The following is a 14660-nucleotide window of genomic DNA, read 5'->3' as shown; positions in this document are numbered from 1 at the left end:
GCGAAGACAAATTTGTTTAAAAAGTCCATTTTATAAAAAACGATTTTCTGACACTGAGCTGGGAACTGTTCACTCTCACACATACACCCACTCACCTAGCAGATTCCAAAAGTGTAATATATCACAAGTAGTTAGAAGACAGCAAACACCACAAGGTATGAGTTCAAGTATTAGTGTAACAGGCATCTGCATAATAAACGTCCTTAGAAGAAAAGATTTGATTTGTCACAGGTTTGGTTAATTGCCCTCAGTTTACAAGTCGTCTGGGTCAGAATGTGTTGGCTGCTGAGCACATTTCAGTACTTCAAAGCTTTCTTCCCCCCCCCAACTGTAATTTTAAGGAAATCAGAATTCACTTTGATGATGTTTATCCTTCACAAAGTAAACGCAGACAGTCCCGAAGCACTAAAGCAGAAGTAATGCAGATACCCCACCCGCAGGTCACTGCAGAGGGTTTTTAGGAATCAGCTGTGTAGGGAGAAAGCGCCAGGCCCGGGAGGGGCAGCGTCCCCCACCTGCCCAGCACCTTGGCCTTTCAAGACCACCTGTTCTTTGGGGAGAACTCGCGCACGCGCCCCCTCGGCCACCAATTTGCCAAGAGGCAACGGTGCTCTCATTTGGAAGTAGTTTAGAATGGTGAGCATTTTCCCAGCGTGGCAACAGTATTAGACCTGCTTTGACGACAAAAACCACCCAGCAAATTGGGGTCCTAAACAGTGGGCAGGAGTCTGTAAATTCAATTGGGCTACCATTTGTAAGCTAGACTGTTTTAATTCTAGAAAGTGCCAACCTCAGAATTTACCCCGAGTTTAGGAGTAACTGGGGTGACTCTCCCCGCTGCTACAAGCTCTGGATGCCTCTGAACAGAACCCACGTCCTGGAAACAACGGAGAACTCCGTTTTTACCTCCTTTGTCTTTACCTGAAGGCAAAAAATAAAATCTGTGTTCCAGTTGCCCTCAGAACTAAGGCCTGCTAAATGCCTCCCTGGAGTCAGCGGATCATTACAGTGTATATAAAAGCAACTGAGCGTGTCCTCAATCAGTGCTGTTATCAATAAAAAAGATAATTTACAAAAACGTAAATATTCATAACCTAATCCAGCTGTATTTTCTGCTTTTGCACCACAGGTTGAAGGATATTTTAAAAACCAAAAAAACTAAAACCTGAAAGCCTCAAAATAAGCTAGATTCACCTTCCCTCTTCCAAAGGACAAGGGCCTGAGCACACGAGCGTCATTTATTGCGTGTGAAGGAGCCCAAACACGTGACCAGCGTCTGCCGTGAAGTCACTCGAGTCTCCCAAATCTTCACAAAAAGATGCGGTGACTTCAAGTCCCACGTGTGACGAGCCCGCACACCTGAGGCCCGGCCCGGGTCCCCGGCCTAGCACTCTGTCTCCTTGCTGCCCACGCGGTTCTGGCGCTGCAGCTTGAAGGACGAGGCCTTCTCGCTCCTCGTGACGGGCCGGCCCGTGAGGTCCTCGAACGACTTGGCGGCCGTGCTGCTGTTGGGGAAGGGGTCCTTCTCAAAGCCGTCCTCGTCCACGTGCGAGTCCGTGCTGGGGTCCTCCTGGATCGTGTCCATGCGCTGGTGGTCCAGCTTGGGAGCCGCAGGCACCGGCGGCGGCGGCGGCGCGGGGGCGGCCTGGAGGGGCTGCGGGCGGCCGGGGGTCTGGGGCGCGGGGAAGGGCTTGACGATGCGAACCGAGGCCGAGTCCATGCTGCTTAGCATTTCCACGTTCTGCAGAGACAGGGAGTCACAGGCGGCTCCGGGTCCCGGAGCTCCAACCTCCCCCGGCAGGCGGCTGTACCCTACGGGGACCGTGACCCCTCGCGCTAAGGGAAGCACGAGGTGAGGCTCCCTCATCTTCCGAAATCCTGACAACCTGCCCTCTGAGGACCCAAAAGAGAACTCACAAATAACCCTATCAAGCTAGGATCCCAAGACGGGAAGGTCACTGCCGAGGCGCTAAATCCGGGCCGGGAGCGGGGCAGAGCAGCCTCGGCTTTCCCTCCGTCCACACAACTAACCCAAGTCCCAGCCTCCCGCCTTCCCGCCGCCAGGGCCCCGCACCGGCGGCGGCCGTGGGGCTGACGGCTCTCGCTGGGGGGCTGACAGGAGGCCACAGCGGGGCCCAGGACGCACCCGAAGGCGACTTTCTTTCACGTGGGTACTTACGCTGGGGTGGAACAGAGACAGCGACTCGTACTGCTTATCCAGTTTCTTATCCTAGAAGGAAAACGAGCAGGAAGAGGTCACTCTTAGGAAAATTCAGTTACATGCTCTTTCCCTTCAGGCACCTCCTAAGCGAAGAACTCACTCCGAACGTGAGTGTGGAAAGTGGCAGCAAGTCCAGCAGAGAAGAACGGCTCAGATAAACTTTAGGAGTTCTGCCACCAGCCTGAAGTGTTTCTTTCCCTTGAGGCAGTCAGTGTACCGGTGTTAACGAAGCAAACGGTCCAGGAATGTTTAAGTACGGTCTTTCTGAGCAATGTCCCCCAAAAGCCATTCCCCACGTGTTGAGGGGTCAGAGCCACGTCACCCCTGGGGACGCGAGGGCAGCCGCGGGGGTCAGAGGGTGCTGCGCCGGCTCAGACGCCCCAGGCCGCCAAGGCCCGCGCACTCTCCTCAGCCTTGTCCACGGTGACCGTGGCCCAAATGCTCGGAGGGACTGGGCCTCGAGCCCCCACATCACCCTCTCTGCAGAAGGCTGAACACGTGGTACTGTCCCTGCCCCCAGCCCCTGCCCGACCTGAAACACAGTGACGGGCAAGACAGGAGGCCGAGCCCGACAATCTAGGCCTGGCTCCCGGCGCAGCTGTCGTCACGTGTTCCGTGGTCAGGAACCAGGCACCGGCATCCTCCCGTCCGCGGCTCTGCTCCAAAACCAAGGGCCAGGCCTCTGTCACAACGGGAGCTTGCGACGCAAACAGAGGAGGCTGGCCGCGAGCCAAAGCAACAGTAAGAGCGGCAGTCGCGGCCACCCGTCAAAGCTTCAGCCACGTCACCTTCACCACAGCTTTGCTTTAGCACTGCTGCTCCCTAGACCCTCGCCACACCCATCATGCTCACCGTCCCTGGGGACGAGCTGCTCAGCGAGAGCCCGGGCAAGACACGTAAGGAAGCAGAGGCAGCAAAGACTCATGAGACGTAGCTGTGCCGGAATTTTCCAGGTGCTCAAAGGAGGGGGCACTGCACAAGACTTGTTCCAGAGCACGAGTCTGGAAGCCGGGGTTGGGTTTTCTCATCTCTACAGCAGACAAATTCTCACTTTCCCATAGAAGCAAGGTGGGTGATTTATAAGAAAAAAATGTTAAAGCCCCCAAGTTTATAAATCACGTGGGGTTCATTAGAGAAAGCCCAATTCAACTCGTTAGCTGTTACTCACTTTGAACGAGAATAATGAGGATTGCTCCCTCTTATTAGATGGGAGGCCTGAACACCCTATACGGTAAGGCCAGGGATCTGTAGGGTAGAGGGAGCCGTCTTTGGAATGCTCTGGTCTAACAAAGCCAGAAACGCTCTTGTTTCAAAGCTTCAGTCAGAGGTCCTGCACAAATCCAGTTAAACAGTCCCCTCGGGCTCAGGAGTAGAACAGTCCTCAAATCACACGTGAGAACAAACATCCATACACAAAAAACATAATTCTTTTAAGAGACTATTAGCTTAAAAAAAAGACATACTAGCTAAAATTTTCACAAAATAAACCTTCCTAGGGAACAACAGCAAAAAATGTCATTGGAAACATCAGGTCGAATCTTGCTAAGAACAATTCTACCTTTTCCAAAAGTTGTAAGTTTGGAATTGTGCAAAATCGTAATAAGTGCTTCATTACCTAAAGTCGGTGACTTACCACACAATGGACAAGAATGCTGAAAGGGATCCAAAATATCAAGGAGAAAACCAGGACGGAACCCACGATGTTGTCCGCTAAAAACTTCCCTGTGAACAATTCGAAACCGTGAATGTCCTGATTAAGTACCTTAGACACTCAGAATTCAGCACTCTTAGTATACCACCATTGTGTCAAATGCCACAGACTGTTCGTCAGGTGGTGCTGCTGAGAAGTGTCATTTCAGACAGAGCCCCGACACGCTTATTGAGAAGAACAGATTACATCACACGATGCTCCACACAGTCCCTTGAGTGATGCTGAGGGACTAATCACATGGGAGACTACTACTCGTGCTGACGCGTAACAGGACAAAGTTGGTGCTTTCTGGGTTTTATTTTTGTGACGATGAATGATGAACCCTGCGGGACAGAATACACTGCTGCTTCTGCAACATCTGAGGCCCACTGTTAAAATAAACGATGCTTACATCAAACACGATTCAGATTTACAACCCACAGCACTGAACCATGCTTATGCGGTCACGTGTTCATTTTCTAGGAAAGAAGGAAACCGATATTTGACTTTCCTTGTCTGGAAATCTGCGTATCCACACTACACAGGGGGGGACCTGTGAGTCCATTTTATCTTAGCTGACAAATATGTTTCAAGACAAAAGCTGTGAGGGGCACCTGGGTGGCTCAGTTGGTTAAACTGATGTCGACTCAGGCCATGATCTCATCGTTTGTGAGATGGAGCCCCCCCCACATGAGGCTCTGCGCTGACAGCAAGGAGTCTGCTTGGGATCCTTTCTCTCCCTTTCTCTCTCTGTCCCTCCCCGACTTGCATACACTCTCTCAAACATTTAAAATAATAACAGTAGTAATAATAAGACAAAAGCTATGAATATTTCCATCTTCTGTTGCCAGACAAGAGCATATGAATCTGAAACCACACTTTTCTAACGTCATCATTAGAACTGAAAGCAGCTCAGCTCTACGCAAACAACCACCCAGGGAAATCACGTACCAAAAGTGTTGATGCTCAACTGGTCAATGAAGTCCCAGAATCGCTCGATGACGTCCTGGACTCGTTTCTCACATTTGCCCTAGGACCGGAAAACAGTCAATTTTACAATCAGTGGAGGAAAAAACCAAGTAATCAACGCTCACCACCTAAAACCAACCAACTCTACCGAAAAGGCCGCCCCAGGTCCCACCCGGTCTCTGGACTCAGGGCTCTGGCTATGGAGAGAGTGCTTGGGTTTCCCGGGCTCGGCTGCCTCCTTCCACAGACAGACAGACAGACGTGCGGGAGAGCGAACAGCGGGCGCCAAAGGCACTCCTTCCGTTTGCAAAAGCAAATCTTTGCGATATAAAAACTGCCCACCTGACCGTTACAGAAAAAGCTGAACAGAAGGAAACACTCACATTCATGTCACAAAATCCCACCGTACAGGGCTTTCCTTTCCTCAAGAATAAGTTCTTTTGTTCGGCGTCCACATAGGGCACGCACCGGCCCGAGGGGTCCCGGCAGCACACCTTGCACGAGTTGTCAGTCTCTGAAACGGAACCGGGGACAGCGGGAGTCTGGTCAGGGACAGGGCGCTCCTCCCTTCCCTCCTCCCCGCCCCCACCCCCACCCCCAAAGGGAAGCAACTCCACTCATTTTTCATTTCAACAGCAAACGATCCCTAGTTCAGCCCCAAAGAGTTAACTTCTGAGTTCACGCTCCAGGGTCCTCAGGCCACAAGGTAAAAACAATTCATTCACACCCCAAGAGTTTCCTTTCTTAAAGGGATTAAAAGCCAACTTATTCTACTTCAGATCCTTCGTGATGCTAAATGTTTCCCTTTATCCCAACGTTCTTATTACACTGCTTTTGATCCTTCCCTTCTCAGTTTGAAATACTCCTTGCACAGCCAAGGCTCCAGTGAGAAGCTAACACACTGTGACAGAAGGGGCCCACTGCAGATGTGAGTCACCCACCGTGTGACCAGAGCACGGCTCGTGGGGTGATGGAAATAACGCCACCACATAAGCCACGTGGCACAGACACCAACAGCGGAGATGCCCAAAAAGTCACCTGGCGGTGTAACTCGGGACGGTACTTGACCCGGAGGCAGCCCATATTTACCCTTACTTGGAGAAATGGAAATCAACTAGAACACAGGACATGCCAAACCGCCTCAATGGGGAAAGAAAAACCTTTTCATCATTCCTTCACTTATCAAGCATCTCCTGGGCATTTACTACGTGTTCTTCCGGGGCATCCCAAGCCTTTGCCACGCACTCGATAAATTATTTGTTTGACATCTACTGTGTCAAATACCTTCCTTATTCACTTATTCCACCTGGAGGAGGCCCTTACTCTACCGTATGGATGGTGAGTTCCCAACCTGGCGGTTTTGACTTCTGGGGGGTTCGGAAAGCAACAGAACTCTCTCAGGTGAGGCAGGGCGGGAAGGCTGGAGCCCAGTCAGTTCCCGAGGCCCCTTCTCAGACCCAGGAGTTCCAAAATAGAAGGTGGAAACCTGAGGACGAGTGTCTTGAGAGGCCAGCATGATGTCACCAGGCATCGCTAAGCAGGGCCCTTGCCCCAGACACCCGGCAGCGGGCCCAGCCGTGTTGACAACAACGAATACCCTGACAGGGTCAGGTCCTGGGATCGGCTCTCCCTGGTTGAAGCCTTGAAGGTATCGCAGTTCACTGCCCGTAAGATGCAGACAGCGCCAGCTGCGCTCGTGGGGCGTCTAACATGGTGCGTGCGTGCGTGCGGCGAGGACAGACCTCCGCCCACCCACTCAACCGCAGCAAAACTCCCTCCTATCCCACCCCTCAGCCTATACCCCCACGTGGTCTGAAAACATCGCGAGAAGGAAGGCCGACCGACAGCACGGTTTTCATAGACAAGGTAGAGGGGCGAGGACCTGAATCCAGAGAGCTCCGTCCCCCAGACCACCCTTGAGTTCTCCCCGCCTTGAGTTTCGGGGGGGGGGGGGGGGAACGCACCGCCGCCCTGGCCAGAGCGAGCAGCTAATCCTGCTGGGCCCCCAAAGGGAGGGACAGGGCCCGGTGGACACAGGCCATCTTCCCTCCGGCGGCGAGGACGCAGCATGGAGATGCGCTCACCGTTACACGCACAGGACTCCAGCCGCTGCTCCCTCTCACAGAAGGGAACGCACTTCCCATCTTTACACTTGCCAAGATCCAAGCACACCGTGTCATCTGCGGCGTTTCCGGGAGGGGGGCACTCGCTGCTGTTACCTGGAAGCACACGACGAGCACACAGGTCACGGGGAGTCACGCGACCACCGGTCCTACGGGGCAGACCCGGGATTCTCGCAGGTCAGCACCGCGCCTCACCAAGAGGAAAAAGCAACCCACGGGGCAGGACGCCGGCAGCCTGTATCCAACTGGCCGATAAACACCGAGTGCCTCGCTGGGTACCGAGCACCATGCGGTGCAAGTCTCCGTGCTCCCAAATGTCTGCACTCAGTCTCCCCGGCCTCCCCTCAGCCACTATTTCACATTTTGCTTTTACTTTTTCTTTTTCCGTGTTTGTTTCTTTTTGAGAGAGCGAGTGAGCAACAGCATGTGTGTGCACTTGTGCACGGGAGAGGGGCAGAGAAAGAAGAAAACAGAGGATCTGAAGCAAGTTCCACACCGTCAGCACAGAGCCCGGCTTCAGGCTCGAACCCACAAACCACGTGACCGTGACCTGAGCCGGCTGGGCACTTCACTGACTGAGCCACCCAGGCAGCCCTGCTTCTACCTTTGTATCGTGAAACACAACTACGTATAAAAGAATATACACAGGGGCGCCCGGGTGGCTCAGTTGGTGAAGCGGCCAACTCTGGGTTTCAGCTCAGGTCACGATCCCGCAGTCGGTGCGATCGAGCCCCGCGTCGGGTTCCGTGCTGTCGGCGGAGCCTGCGTGGGATTCTCTCTCTCTGACCTCCCCTGCTCACGCTCAGTCTCTCTCAAAAAAGATAAATTATATACATACACATACATAACATCCACACGCTACTGAACAAACATTAGAGCCGTTTACCTGGACTGAAAAGCAAGCTGAGGGGAAGGCTCACAGAAGCGGCCGGCCAGGCCCCTCCAACCTCACCAGCGACAACTCCCGAGCCCTCACGCTCAGCCGCCTTCCGTTTCTTCACTGCTCCAAGGTCTCTCACCACAGAACCTTAACGAAGGCTGTCCCGTCCACCTGGAATGCCCCGAATGCCCTCGTTTCCATCTCTGAGGGAAAGGGCCGGTTCTTACTCCCCCTTTAGATCTGGCTCACAGGCGTCCCTCGGACCTCCCGGGGACCCCGCTTTCACCCCCACTGTGCTCCATTGCTACAGCTACAGCGACTTCTGTCCTTCAAGCACACGTGGTGCAATTTACATCTACTTGATGATGTGCTTTCTGTTCCCCTCACAGAACGGGAAGCTCCACGACAGCGAAGATCAAACCTCTTAGTGAATCCGTTTATATCCAATCCCTATCACACCATAAGGACATCACAAATATCTCTTAAATGAATCGATGATTCTTAAGGACAAATAAAAGCCACCGAAGGATGTTAAACTCCAGTGAGAGGATGGAATGAGTGACTCATTCTGGAAAGTGAGCAGCACGAACACGACACGACACGAGACGAGAGAAACTGCTGCAGGAAAACAACGGGCGGGGACCAGAGCTGGAGGCCTGGCCTTCCCACGGCGGGATGGAACCGACCCACCAAGTCAGTGCGGCAGTGACACCAAACGCAAAGGAACCTGCCCCGTTTGGTTAAGTGCCCGGGATACACCCCAGCCTAACTCGGGTGTGCCACACCTGCCTCTGGTCTCACGGAACCCTTCACGGGCGCCGGGCATTCGGCGTCCACGGGGCAGGCACGTGACAGGCCTGCCGCTGCGGAGCGCAGGCTGCGAGGAAAGTGCGGCAAGCGGTGAAGGGGGACACTCTGCACTGTCACGGTGTTTTCGGTCTACGACGCTGCCCTGAGCAGATACGTAAAAAATGCTTCGCGACTATCTGTCAAACGCCTGTTCTCAAGAGACTGGTATCAGAGTAGCAGACACGGAGAAGATCCGTAAAGGCACAGTGTCACCTGTCTCACTGGGCTGTCCGTTCAGGGTGCGTCAGAGCTAGCAGGTAGGGCGTGCGGCGGGGAGGGGCCCGGGGAGGGGGCCGAGAACTTCCCGCCTAACGAGATGGCAGGTGATGCGATGCTGCTGGTCGGGGATGCTGACCTTGTAACGCACTCACGCTCCGCGAGTGCTGCTCCGTAGAAAATACCAAGGAGACAAAAGGCTACTTGATGAGAATGAACCGAGTTTTTCAAACTGCTTTGCTTATGCTTATTGAAAACATTTTTCTGAATCTGCTTTATTATTGTAATAAAGACAGAAACACTGAGCACAGCTAGAAAACGCTGACATAAACTTGACTGAGACATTCTGGCTCCTGACGTGGCAGATGGCCGGCACGCTGACAGATCTCCGAATGCAAGAATCACGAGTCCCGTCCGATAAAATGCACATTTAAGAGTTCAAAGGAAAACGGAAATGAGACAAAACTTCACTAGAATGGTTATAATCAGAAAGACAACCCGCGTTGGTGAAGGTGTGGACGGACAGAAACCCTCAGGTGCCGCCGGGGGCGGGGGGGGGATAAAATGGTACAGCCGCCGTGGAAATCAACCCGGCAGCTCCTCAAACGATTCAACAGTGACCACGTGACTCGGTTCCACTCCTGGGCACACACAAGGGAAAGGAAAACATATGTCCACACAACACGTGCACACAGGTGTTCACGACAGCATTCACGAGAGCCAGAGGGCGGAAAGAATCCAAAAGTCCGTCAAGTGATGGCGGCCCATCCTAGGACACCGGGACGGGATGCAGAGCTGGGAATACACTAAGTACTGACACGGGCTACCTCATGGGCGGATCTCGAAAACGTGATTCTGAATGAAAGATGCAAGAGGCCACACACTGTAGGACCCCACTTACACGAAACATCCAGAACAGGCGAATACACAGAGACCAAAAGTAGATTACTGGTTGTCCGGGGCTTGGGAGGGATGAGGAGGCTCGGTGACGGCTAGAGGAGACAGGTTTCCTTTCGAGGCGATGAAAATGTCCTAACACGGAGCGTGGTGGTGACTGCACAGATGCGAATACGTTAAAAAACAGTGAGCTGTACACTTCAAATGGGTGAACAGTATGGTATGTTCACTGTATCTTTTTTTTTTTAACACAATTGGCTTTTTTTTAATTTTTTTTCATGTTTTATTTATTTTTAAGACAGAGAGAGACAGAGTGTGAGAGGGGATGGGGCAGAGACAGAGGGAGACACAGAATCCGAAGCAGGCTCCAGGCTCTGAGCTGTCAGCACAGAGCCCGACGTGGGGCTCAAACTCACGAACTGTGAGATCATGACCTGAGCCAAAGTTGGACACTTAATCGACTGAGCCACCCAGGCACCCCTCACTGTATCTCAATAAAGCTGTTATGAGAACCAAACCAACCAACCAAAAAACACAGAAAGTTAAAAAAATAAAAGAATGGGATAGATACACCAGACAAATAGGAACAAAAAAATCTGGGGTAACTGAGTATCAAATAAAACATTAAGGTCAAAAAAGTCACAAGGGTCAAAAAGAAACATTATATACTGGGTAAAGGAAGAGCAGATCATGAAAATGTAGACAGTATGTCCAGTTACATACCTAATAACATAGTTTTGAAAATTTTTTTTATTTTTTTTTTTCAACGTTTATTTATTTTTGGGACAGAGAGAGACAGAGCATGAACGGGGGAGGGGCAGAGACAGAGGGAGACACAGAATCGGAAACAGGCTCCAGGCTCCGAGCCATCAGCCCAGAGCCTGACGCGGGGCTCGAACTCCCGGACCGCGAGATCGTGACCTGACTGAAGTCGGACGCTTAACCGACTGCGCCACCCAGGCGCCCCAGTTTTGAAAATTTTTAAGGAACTGACGGAACTGAGAAAATATGCATAGTTCATATAGATAGCTTACGGATTAGCTCCAGGTGGATTAAAGTCCTAAAGGTAAAAGGTAAAATAATGAACCCAATGAAACACTGGAAAATATCTTTGTAACTGTCCATAGTTCAATAAAATACACACCCCGTCACAACGGCAAGATCTAATTATTAAAATCAAAGTTGTGTTCCAAGAGGGGCACCTGGGTGGCTCAGTCCGCTGAGCATCCAAACTTCAGCTGGGGTCATGGTCTCATGGTTCAAGAGTTCGAGCCCCACATCAGGCTCTCCACTGTCAGTGTGAAGCCTGCTTCAGATCCTCTGTTCCCCTCTCTCTCTCTCTGCCCCTCCTCCATGCGCATGCTCACTCAAAAAAAATACATAAAAAGTGTTCCAAGAAGGACAACAGATAGGAGGAAGGCATATGCAATGTTTAAACCGCTTGAATTATGCAAGAATTCCTTCAATCAACAATAGCAAAAAGACATAAAACCCAACTTTTAAAAATGGACTAAACAGGTGTGCCTGGCTGGCTTAGTCAGTAAAGCATGGGACTCGATCTCAGGATCGTGAGTTCAAGCCCCGGAGCCTACATTAAAAAAGAAAAAAAATTTGGACCAAGTATATGAACTGGCTATTCACAAAAGGAAAATTCTGAATGGCTAACAGATCTAAGAAAATGTTCAAGAAACATGCAAACAGGGATGAGAGATCACGTTACACTCATCAGATTGGCAAAACATAAGACACCTAGACAATACTGAGGGTTGGCAAGGACACTGGGATGCAGGACTCCGCACGCACTCCTGGCGGCACTGACACACCAGGACCGCCGTTCTAGACGCTTTCTGTAGCCAAGCAATTCCACTGCTGCCCATGGACCCAGGAAACTCTTACAACACCTGGAAGACATGTGTGACGATGTCTGCTGCAGTCCTATCTGCAGGATCCAGAGGTGAAAGCGACCCAAGCCATCACGTAGTGAACAGCTGAGTACGCTAAATACGTTAAATCATACACGTCAACTCAGCAGGTGCCACAACGATGAACTATGTATAAACACGGATACAGACATGTAGACAAAGACATACAGCACAACACAGATAATTAAAAACATGGCACTGAGTTTCAAAAAAGATCTAAAGTAGAATATCATTCTGGCATGTTAAAAACACCCATATACACAGAATAACACTACACGATCTTTCAAGGAAATACACACGGCCAGGCAAATATGCAACACATTAGGACACTGCCCGGGAGAGCAAGGGCATGATGGGGACGAGGTGAATGACAGGGAAGTAACGAAAAAAAAAAAAAAAGAAAACAGAATGGGGCTGGCATAGACCAGTGACAAGTGTATCTCAACCTAAGGAGTATGATTAAAACAAGCCTGCACATGAAGTTTATGAAGGGTTGTTTTCATCTAAATGAAATACAATGCGGTTTCTTTTTTTTTTTTTTCAACGTTTATTTATTTTTGGGACAGAGAGAGACAGAGCATGAACGGGGGAGGGGCAGAGACAGAGGGAGACACAGAATCGGAAACAGGCTCCAGGCTCCGAGCCATCAGCCCAGAGCCTGACGCGGGGCTCGAACTCCCGGACCGCGAGATCGTGACCTGGCTGAAGTCGGACGCTTAACCGACTGCGCCACCCAGGCGCCCCGACAATGCGGTTTCAAACACACGCACATGCTCACTTGAGCACAGTATCCCGAGAAGCCCCGGGGGGACATACCTGTGCAGTAAGACACGCCTTTGCAAGTAGCATTAATAGCCTCCTGGCACTTCTTCTGGGCAGTCTCGAACTGACAGTTTTTACAGCAAGGACTGTTCCTATCACTGCAGAGGGAGAGCAGACGGGACAGTCCAAGTCAAACATCAGCCCCGCGGCACACACTACCGTCAAGTCACAAGGTCCTGAAGATCGCAGGGAAGGCCTGTGGCTGGGTCACCCAGGCCTGCGTGCTGGGCCCCCCCAGGTGCTGGTCCACCCGCATGTACTGTCGGCCCTTCCTACTATGGCATCAGGAAGCAGTGCAGACAGTAAGTACAGACAGGCCCAAGGTGACTCATCCTTAAGACACCTTGGTGTCCTTGGTTTTCATTAACTTAGTGTCATAATTTCTTAAAAAAGGAAGACATGGGTCTGCAAGGCAACCATGGTAAGGAAGCCAGGCAACCAGAGTCCTAGTTCCCATCAAAATTTACATCAAGGGCACCTGCATGGCTCATCTGGTTAAGCATCCGCCTTTGGTTCTGGTCATGACCTCACAGTTCGTGAGTTTGAGCCCCACATCGGGCTCACTGTGCTCTCATCACAGAGCCCCCTCTGAATCCTCTGTCTCCGCTCTCTCTGCCCCTCCACCACACATGCTCATTCTGTCTCAAAAATAAACACTTTTTAAAAATCTTTAAAAAAAAAAAAAAGATTTTACAACATCAATATGTTCATAGTCAAATCCGCTATTCACCAAGTTTTCCCCTTGTACTGCTAAGCCAGGCACTGGTCATAAAAATGGAAACACAGGTACCTTCTAATTTGTAACCTGCCTCCTCCGTATTTAGCTTATGCCATTAAACAGTAATCTCAACATTATTTTATTGGAGAGAAACACAAGAATTAATTTCGATCTCAGGAGGACTGTCATTCTGTGTCTAATATTTTATCACTATGAAAGAATGTAGCCATGAAATCACCTCTCTCGTACATCTGTTTCCTTAGAAAAGACTCTCTGAGCTATGGGATGCGGAATCAAAGAGTACATAAGGTTATAGATTTTGTAACATAAAGTCAAACTGCTTTCCAGAAAGCATTTTTCTTTCTGTAAAGGACAAAAAGGACAAACACACGTGCAAGCGTGCGCACACACCCTTTCACGATTCCAAAGCCCTTGCGTTTTCCAACTGCTCTTCCCCCACAGCCACATGCGCTCACCTGCACTGCACACCCTCCTTGAGCATGCATTCGCTGCTGCAGCAGGTGTCGTTGTTCAGGTACATGATGCCAGGATCGCATTCCTCTCCTTCGTCCACCCTGGAGTTCCCACACACTTTGTTGCTTCGTTCTTGGAAACACTCCTGGGCCTTACTTTCAATGGTCTTATAGATGGACTGCTTACTGCAGTTTGAAAACATCTTGAAAGAAAGAAGGCCACAAAGGACCCAAAGTAACAATAAAAATGCATTCCCATGTAGTGTTTGTGTTTCTTCCCTAGAGACAAACTCTCAATGTAAAAGCCACAGTCAGAGCCACCTTGAAGGCATGTCAAGTTCCATCACTGTCTCCTCAAAATGCCAGTTATATGGAATCAAGTTACCTCCCTGAGTAGGGTGCTAAAAGCTGGTGTGGATTTGGGTAAAAGCCTAAAAATTCTTCACAGGCAGGCTGCACAGTGAGACCGTGCATCCCAGCCTGTCCCTGGAGAGGACCAACAGTCTGGTTCCACCAGATTCTACGCTGTCCTGTCCCCAGGCATGGCACCTGACACGGCCACAGTGCCAGTGAGAATGAGGAACACACCATCATCTTCCAGGACATAACGATTCGGGGATGCCGCGAATTTCTGATTTACCTCCTTCTCTTTCCCTGCCTATGTGTATGAATGACCCATGTTTAAAGTTTTTAGGGGCACCTGGGTGACTCGGTCGGGTAAGTGACCGACTTAGGCTCAGGTCATGATCTCTGGGTTCGTGAGTTCGAGCCCTGTGTGGGGCTCTCTGCTGTCAGCACAGAGCCTGCTTCAGATTCTTGGCCTCCCTCTCTCTCTGCCCCTCCCGTTTGCAGACTCTCTCTCAAACATATATTAAAAAAA

At 50.8% G+C, this 14660-nt stretch overlaps 1 protein-coding gene across 2 annotated transcripts in view; it reads right to left on the bottom strand.

The window, feature by feature from the left end:
- Window positions 1-11: 11 nt before the first annotated feature.
- ADAM17 (ADAM metallopeptidase domain 17) overlaps window positions 12-14660 on the bottom strand; it is a 53699-nt gene continuing 39050 nt past the window's right edge. For both annotated transcript variants that reach the window (XM_047068923.1, XM_047068924.1), the window contains 8 exons: window positions 13784-13983; window positions 12584-12687; window positions 6965-7099; window positions 5264-5394; window positions 4863-4941; window positions 3855-3943; window positions 2180-2230; window positions 12-1741 (listed from right to left, as the gene is read on the bottom strand). In XM_047068923.1, coding sequence (XP_046924879.1) covers window positions 1385-1741; window positions 2180-2230; window positions 3855-3943; window positions 4863-4941; window positions 5264-5394; window positions 6965-7099; window positions 12584-12687; window positions 13784-13983 — 1146 coding nt within the window. In that variant the 3' untranslated portion in view covers window positions 12-1384. The remainder of the gene's footprint in view (window positions 1742-2179; window positions 2231-3854; window positions 3944-4862; window positions 4942-5263; window positions 5395-6964; window positions 7100-12583; window positions 12688-13783; window positions 13984-14660) is intronic.

Source organism: Lynx rufus, unplaced genomic scaffold (assembly GCF_022079265.1).
Source record: "Lynx rufus isolate CCGP_SWC_20201006 ecotype Redwood Valley unplaced genomic scaffold, mLynRuf1.p SCAF_8, whole genome shotgun sequence".
Lineage (NCBI taxonomy): Eukaryota > Metazoa > Chordata > Mammalia > Carnivora > Felidae > Lynx > Lynx rufus.
The sequence above is the reverse complement of the archived record's forward strand: the minus strand, read 5'-3'. Positions and strand labels throughout refer to the sequence as shown.